General features: G+C 39.6%; 1 protein-coding gene across 1 annotated transcript; it reads right to left on the bottom strand.

Moving 5' to 3' along the window:
- Positions 1-6,297: 6,297 nt before the first annotated feature.
- Positions 6,298-7,355, bottom strand: LOC115804963 (rano class II histocompatibility antigen, A beta chain-like). The gene is made up of 2 exons (XM_030765455.1): positions 7,145-7,355; positions 6,298-6,584 (listed from the first exon to the last, which is right to left on the bottom strand). Exons 1-2 carry the CDS (start codon positions 7,353-7,355, stop codon positions 6,298-6,300), a joined length of 498 nt encoding a protein of 165 aa, XP_030621315.1.
- Between the last annotated feature and the right edge of the window lie 1,429 nt (positions 7,356-8,784).

Below are 8,784 nucleotides of genomic sequence, written 5' to 3'. Positions count from 1 at the left end.
CCACCAAGGAGAGGGCTGATGGTAATTGCTACTACCAGACCCATTCTTACCTGGAGTACAACCCTAAATCAAGAGAGATCTCTTGTATGGTGGAGCATGCCAACTTCAGTAAACCCATCATATACATTATGACTGCAGCAAGAATACTTTAACGCAACTGCACACGATGATGCATGAATCATTGTTAAACTGATGATGATGATAAATACATACTTCTTAGTGTAAAGTGCTGCAGAATTAGAAAATTATTCGAGAATGAATTGACATCTATAGATGATGTATAGTTTTCAATAACTAAACAAGCTTTATAAGAAAATTCCTACTGAAGAATTATCGGAAAGAAATTCTTTATCAGAAAGAATACCTACTAAAGATAGCAAATTTTACTTGTATGTGCTTAGAAAGGGAATATAATCAAGGATACATTTTTAAGAATCCCTAAAATCTAATTTAAATGATTTTTTTTTCTTATTTGATGAACACACCATACTTTAACATCTAAGTTAAGCGATAAACAGTGTTTGGTTTACACCAAGCATAGTACTTTAACATTTAGTTCAGAGTGGTACTATGCATATGGTTTAACATTCAGTTTGATTTTTGCTACCTCCCTATCCATGTTATGCAGCAGCCTATTGATTTGGAGAAAACGGAGCTTCTGTTTTTTCCTGCAAAGAACTCCCCAACGATTGACACAGCAATCACCATCGAGGGATCTGTGGTTTTCCCCAACACAGCAGCCAAAAACCTTGGCGTAACCCTTGACAACCAGCTAATCTACTCCAGTCACATCGCGGCAGTCACTTGATCCTGCAGATTCTCCCTATACAACATCAGGAGAATCCGCCCATTCCTCACACAACACCCAGCTCCTGGTCCAAGCGCTTGTCATCTCCCGCCTGGACTACTGCAACGTTCTACTGGCTGGCTTACTGACCTGCGCCATCAGGCCACTCCAGCTCGTGCAGAACGCCGCTGCACACCTGGTCTTCAACCTCCCCAAGCACTCTCATGTCACTCCACTGCTTACTGCACTCCACTGGCTTCTGGTAGCTGCCCGCATCCAAATCGAGACACTGGTACTGGCCTACCAAGCAACAAGAGGCTCCGCCCCATCATACCTTCAGTCCCTAATAACTCCGTGTACCGCTACTAGAACCCTCCACTCTACGACCTCTGGTCAGCTGACGGTCCCCTCACTTCGGGAACCCGGCAACCGCTCCTCCCGACCACGCGTCTTCTCCGCGGTGGTGGAACGACCTCCCTCATACAGTTAGGACTGCGGAATCCCTCACCATCTTCCGCAAGAAACTGAAAACCCGCCTCTTCAGAACCCACCTATCCCCCAATGCCTAACCCCCCTTCCTTAAAAAAAAAAACCCTTGTCTTGTATCTATGTTTGTCAAAGAATTCTAGGGGCGCAATACGAAGGAGTAAATTAACACTCAGTCTTTTTTCGATGTCTGCTTATGAGGTATTAGGAATCCGACTGATGCACTGATTGTAAGTCGCTTTGGCTAAAAGCGTCTGCTAAATGCTAAATTGTAAATTGTATTCTGTTAAACTGTATTTATATATGTCCTCTATATAGCTGCATTTATTTATGCGTGAAATTTTACCAGTTTTAGTGTGTTAGGCATCCTTGGGATTTGGAAAAGTGCCTATATAAGTCGTATATTCTTAATCTCCTCATGTATTCATAGTCTTATTATTAGTGCTGGTTTAGAAATATGTACTTAAAACTGATTTGACCATATAGGATGAAAACTGGATATTGAGTAAATACATGGGCCTGCTGAGTTGAAAAATAAACAGGTTCTGATTTGTTCAGATTGTTCTTGAGGATATCATCAGTTACTACAGACTCATTTAGCAATTATCTGTCATTAAGAGTCAGAACTTAACAACTGATAGTGTGATTTTAATGAACTGCTGAATTAGTAGCTGAATTATAACTATCATATCAGAATTTTTATAGAGTTGTTTTGCATAACCAATTTGCTTGGATAAAATTAACTCTGGGAATGTTGAACTAATGCAGTGTAGATTACACAAACAGTGTTAATTTCACATTTTCAGAGTTAATTTAACACTACTGTGTTTGTAGTATATGTCAGCACAGGTACAGCATTATTTAAACAATGATCCCTTTAAAGTAAAGCACCTGTGTAACATATTGCTTTTCAAAAACTTTACCTTACCACTTTGTTCAGGTGGATTCTTATAGTTGTCTTTTGCTAATTGCAGCCATGTTTGGCAGTCTGCCATTTCAGTGATGGCATAAAAGTAATATGAAAAAGGAATGGTATCCACAAAAGCTGGTAGTGTCAGTACTGACTCCTTAGTCTTGTAGCCAAATGATCTCTGTAACAGGCATAACGGAATGTCATCGGTGGTATTAAATACATGTACTCACACACATCATGTTTGCACACTGACATGCTTCTGTATACCTCCTACACAGGACGTACCATATGTATACATCTGACCAAAATGTGCTTCTCCATCATGTGCATTATTACATTTAACAATATAGTAACACACTATTTTGGTGTAAACTGGAGGGTCAAACACAGTACACTCGCTCCGACTGGAAGTGTGAATCTGAGGTATGTTTTATCTATGGCAACCAAGGTCAGAGGCTTTGGGTAGCAGGGGTATATCTGTGTGTGAGAGAAATTGTTTTCTCTAGTCTGTAACATCAAGACCCAGCCACAGCAACATCTTGTGTGTAAGGAGCGGCTCACAAAGAGCAGCTCCTCTGATTAGTCTGTAACATTAAGACTCTAGGCGCTTCTGATACATCATGTACACAATGCAGGAAAGTCTCCTCTTCTCTCTGATCCTGTTTCGCTTTAATCAACAAGCTTCAATAAAGACAACTGAGACCAAAAACCATCTCTGCTCCTGTTATTATTTAACATCAAAACATCAAAGCCCAACAATATAACAGATTTCATCTTTGTTGAACTGGTAGGTTAATTCATCAGCATCAACTGTATCACTGCATATTTCATCTCTGCCCAAAATGTGAAGATCTACAAAACAGTAGGAGGAATAACTGGTTTAGAAAATGAACTGGAATACATTGGCGTGATGTTCATTTTCGTAGAAATGGTGTGACTGGTCCTTTTCATATTTGAAGTTATTCTCTACCAATCTGGTAGAGTGTGAGGATTTGACAGACCAAGACCCAATCGCAGACCCACTGAGTAAAATAAGATTTATTCAGAACCAAAAATCAGAATCCAAATCTCAAGAACAGTGTCCAGTCCAAGGTCAAATCCAGAGGGCAAACAAATCCAAATCGTAAGGCAAAAGAATGGTCCAAACAGGATACAAACAAGGTCAGAGCCAGGGATCCTCAGGGCAACCAAATCCAAAACGTAAAGCAAAAACAGGTCCAGGTAAACACGGTCAAAATTACAGATCACAGGAGGCAACCACACAGACTGGCAGAGAGAACAAAAGGTCACAATCTGACAAAGAACAGGTACAAACACAGGACTTAAATACACAGAACAATGAACAGCAGAGACAGACTATTGGAGGAGACAAACCAGGTAATAATAGGGATCAGGTGGGGGGCGGGGACAGGAGACACAGGGACAAACAGAAGCACATGGCAAAACCAAAACAAACAAAAGCACAACTCGACAATACACAGGATGGCCAGCAGGTCGGCCAGATTCCCCAATCCTGACACATATACTGACAGTAGAGTATAATTTGTCGTCCCCCAAAGCTGGAGCAGAAATTTTACAACACTGATGTTTCATACAGTTGTACATTCCCTTGTTCTCTGAATAACATATTTTAACCATATAATGAACAGATACTGAAGCACTCACATCAGCTGTTGTCCTTGAAAAAGAAATTTATACAGATGAAAATCACAATCAAGAACCTCATTATCTTTAATTACAGCTGAAGTCACAGCCATGCAGAGCACTGGCAAAGTAAAGGTTGTCTGACAAGCAAAGACATGTTTCCTTAACATGAATCTCTGTTGTCTGTCAGTCAATGGGAATATTATTTTACTTGTGACACCACTTTCGCTCAGTCATTGCTCAATGTGTAACGTAAATTTTTTAAATGGCCCTAAATCTCACAACTTTGATACTGAAGAGCATAAAAGATAGTAAAACATAATAATACAAGCATAATACAAGCAAGCTATGAGCACCTGGTTATTGTTATCTTAAATGTATTATTACTAGAATTAAAAACCATCCCCATCCCCCCCCCCCCCCCCCCTCAGTACTGCCAACCAGCATATTATCAACATATCATTATGATGATCAACATATATTTTGAGAGGATTTGGGACTCTCCCAGCTGGCACAAACCAGGGGGGAAAAATCCTCAGAAGGGATCCTTCTTTCAGCTGAGATATTTCAGATATGTAACTAACATGCACTAGTAGACACTAGTAGAACTTGTTAAGCTGAAACTCACCCAGCCCAAAATATGAGTACCTCTTACCTTTGCCAGTAGAGTAGAACAATGCAAGCATTGTCAACAGCATTACTGTGGCATTAGGAAATGCTGTTATTATTAAGGTTAAAAGTCAGCAAACTCGCATGAAATCTGAGCTTGGTATATCAAGTAGTGGTAGCACTAGCCTGTGTGATTTAGTGACGCAAAAGGGAAAGGGTCTTTTTCTCCTGAAACCTTTAAATAAACATAGAAACACATTTCAGCCTGCAAGTTCACTATAGAAGGTACACCCAGATCAACCTGCCATAAAGTATATGAGACTGTAATGAAATAAATGGAGCAGCAGATTGACCTCTGATGAAAGAGTCAATTTATTATTTCCCCTGAATATGAAAGCTTGTATACAGTTTTTTTAAACACTTACAGTACATTACCAGTGCACAGTACCAGGTGTGAACAGAATAAACAGATTTGGTCATATCTCTTTCAGTCATACAGCTGAGAAATCATAACAAACGGGTAAGTAACATGTTTTAAACACAAGGCCAACATAAAGTCACAAATCAATAGGAAGAGACGCAGTAAGGGCAACTTAAATACACAGATCAAACAAGGCACAGGTGAAACACATTAACTAAATGACTATCTAAAGTCTTCTATGGTGCCATCTGGTGGCCAAAATGTGCATAGAAGCCCCAAACCTACAGTTTGTGCCAATTAGGTGAATTTTAAAGTAATATGAGTGATAATCTTCAATGAAAAGAAACCTCCTCTTAATAAGGCTCACTGAGTGGCAAATTTCATCGAACCTAGTGAATAAAACAGCATAATTAATACATTACGGGGATTCATGATAGTTGTGTAATGCTACTGAAGAATCTTTGCAATATTTTAAAACATTATATGTCTCGCATATTTTATTTATTAAAAAAAGGAAACAAAACATCTGGCACGAACATCTGACCTCTGGATTTCCAGTGGATTTCGTTTTGAAGTAGATCAGCCCAGAAATCCCAATCACACTCTTATTCCTATCAGATTCATGAGGTGAGGGATCTGTAAAATGTGGAACAGATAAGTTCATATTATTCATTTAAATTATTTAAGCTGCCTCTCTGTTCGCATCTGTTCATACTATAAATTTGTAAGGAATGGATCTTGTGGTGAAACTGATTACTGTGCAGTGATACTGCTTACTTAAAATGCATTTATGTCACAGGGCCAAGCCTATTCTACTCTGGACTCCTAATGTACACTTTGTGTCAATAACTGAACCAAATCCAACAAGAATAACTCTAATCTTTCAAACATGTACATTAAGTCAATCACATCAGATTAGGAATCTCTGAGAGCTAATGAGTTGTGTGCGATTGTATATTTAAAGAAAGTTTAGCATCCATAGGAGGGGAGCATCCATTTTTAGCTGAGTTTCCAATCCCAGCCTATACCTTCTTTCAAGTCAGCAAATACCAACCCAAAACTAAAACGCTGTCTCAATGTCAGCTGATAGATAATAACAGTAGAAACGTATTGTTCCTCAACTAAATAAAAGTTAGTCACATACCATACACTTTGGGGCAGCCATGGCATAACACTTAGGGAAGCGGGCATGGGACCAGAGGGTCACCGGTTCAATCCCTGGGACCAGCAGAAAAAATGTGGATGGGGGGAATGCTTTCCCCTCCCACAGTATCTATGTTTGAACAGACCTTGGGCAAGGCACTCAGCCCCCAGCTGCCCACCACGCACAGGTGTGCTGCTCACTGTTCCTGCTCCTGGTGCATGTATGCTCACTACCAGTATGTACAGAATGGGTGAAATGCAGAGGTTAAATTCATCACTCATTGCTCATATTGCTCATGTGCAATAACAGAGATTCTTTTTTCTGAAGCTTGCATAGTCCACCATACAAGAGATCCTCTCTCCTGATTTGGGGATGTACTCCAGGTAGGAATGGATCTGGAAGTACAAGTCACCATCAGCCGTCTCCTCAGAGGATGTCACATCAGAAGTCACTGGTTTACCATCCTTTAACCGGTACACTCTGATGAGTTTGGGGTAGAAATCAGTGGCACTGCACATCAACATGGCAGGATGTCTGGCACCGGCCTCCTTGACTGACCTGAGCTGAACATGTGACTTTACTGGGGGGGAAAAAAACTGTTCTTACACCCGGTGCAACACAGTGCAAACTGAAACACAAGTTACTTTGCTAGTTTCAGACCAATGCAGTTGTCACTTTCCCGTCCAGTGCCCACATTGTTTAAAAATGAACTTGCGTCCATCTGGGCAGATGGACTTAAAATGAGGTGTGGTCGGGCAAATTGTAGGTGCGTTGTTATTTTGAATGCAGCAGAAAGCCCAACAAAAACCTGGTCTAAAGTGAGGTCACAGTTGTTTCATTGAAAAATGGAGTACCTGACTGGACAGAGGATTGGAATATGACAGAGGTGGCAAATCACTCTTTTTGTCCAGGTGCTCAAACACCCTAAATGCACTTGCTCCATGTGCTGTAGACCACATGTTTAGATCATTAAAATAAAGTCCATAGTTTCTAAATAGACGGTCATCAATTTTTTTTGTTTTTAACCACTGAAAATCATGCAGTAACATCACAAGCAAAACATAACTGTCAGCTCAGTTTTAAACATAAATTATGACATACATAAGGAGTATTATATTTTTAAGCTAGTTTACTTCTTACCCGTTACATTCAGATGAGGAAAGAACTGATTACCATATCGTCTACAATCCGCAAGAGCCTTAGACGCTTGATTGTGCAACCACTCTGTTCTATTGTTAAGATCTTCTGCATATTTTATTCCAAAGTCGGTGTATCCTCCTACTTTATCAACACCACTATTGAATCGCAGCAATTCAAGCTTATTGTAATTGATGGAGTATATTAACTCCATCTCCTGTGGACCCCTTAAAGCAAAATGGCACAAAAAGGAGAATGTATCATCCATCTATTGAGAAAATAAAATAAAGAGTGATATAAATGTTGATATTTATATCAATATAAATATTGTCCAAAGGCCTAGGCTGTTTCGTGCTGACCGTCAAGTGGAGCAGGCTTTCCAACAAATGATTTGCGAGACCTCTGTTATTAAAATATAGCCACTATGTCAGAGATGAGGAGACAAAATGAGTTTAGCCTTAGCAGTGGTTTTAAAATGTGCATGTGCATAAGCAGTAGGTAATAATGATGAGTAAAGTAATTAGAGAAATAATAAGTAATCTGTGATAAATTACCCTCTTAGAGTAATTACTCAAACACTCAAAGTTACGTGGTAAATTTTTCTGTACTATACTTACAACATCAAGAGGAGCTGTTTTATATCCTCATATGCAGATGCGGGTCATGGAAGGCCACTCTATTTTTTTAAATACAACTCCCAGTGAAGCACACATGTCTAATGTGTGTCTGGCATATCTCTTGTTCAGCTTTTCCTGGTGTGCTCCAGTTTAGGTAAATCCTTTGCAATGTCTCAGAACTGATTCAGTGTGGCAAACTCTTTTCCTTATTCCTTTGAAAATATGCATTAGATATTTTTAACATGTTTGCTTTTGCACACAAATTAACCCACAAGCAGACAGTAAGAGAATTTTGCTTAGTTACTAGCTCGATTTAAAGCTCATATAATGAAGATAGCATAAGATGTGTTACATGATGTTCTCAGAATTAGTTTGTAAGCAAATGTAGTCGCACTGTATGTTACATAATCAAAAACACCTTCTCATTCCTCTAAACAATAGGATTGTTATATCTGTTATTTGATATATTTCAACAATGTCTCTTTTTTGTCTGTATGAGTGACAGTGATAGACAATGCAGGAATAAATTCATTTTGAAGATGAGGAGGGATTCTGACAATCGTGAAGAAATCCTGTTCAGTATGCAATATATAAAAATATTTTTGAATTGTTTCCTGTCTCCAAAATGATTTCTTCAGAGCACAAGCAGTGCAGCTATGGGAAACTGAATATCAGCTTAAAACCGAGCCAGAGCTTGATTCTGAGTCTCAGGGCTCTATCTTACACCCAGTGCAACGCGGAGCAAACCACAACACAAGTGTCTTTGGTAGTTTCAAACCGACGCAGTTGTTATTTGCCTGCACAGTGCCCACGTTGTTTAAATAGCCATGTACTTGCGTCCATCTGGGCTGCTGGTTTAAAATGAGGTGTGGTCAGGTACATTGCTGGCACATTGCTATTGTAAATGCAACTGAAAGCCTCTGCACCTCTAAAGCCAGATCGCAGTTGTTTCACTGAAAAATGGAGGACCTGATTGGACAGAGGATTGAGAGTCGGTGGAGGCAGCGAATCAGCAAATCGCAGTTT

This window comes from Chanos chanos, chromosome 1 (genome assembly GCF_902362185.1).
Source record: "Chanos chanos chromosome 1, fChaCha1.1, whole genome shotgun sequence".
NCBI lineage: Eukaryota > Metazoa > Chordata > Actinopteri > Gonorynchiformes > Chanidae > Chanos > Chanos chanos.
This window is presented reverse-complemented; position numbering and strand designations above follow the sequence as displayed.

Coding starts and splice junctions, on each gene's coding strand:
- LOC115804963 (XM_030765455.1), bottom strand. CDS start 7,355: ATGGAGTTAATATACTCCATCAATTACAATAAGCTTGAATTGCTGCGA. Junction 6,585..7,144: donor TCCTCATCTGAATGTAACGG/GTAAGAAGTAAA, acceptor TTTCCCCCCCAG/TAAAGTCACATGTTCAGCTC.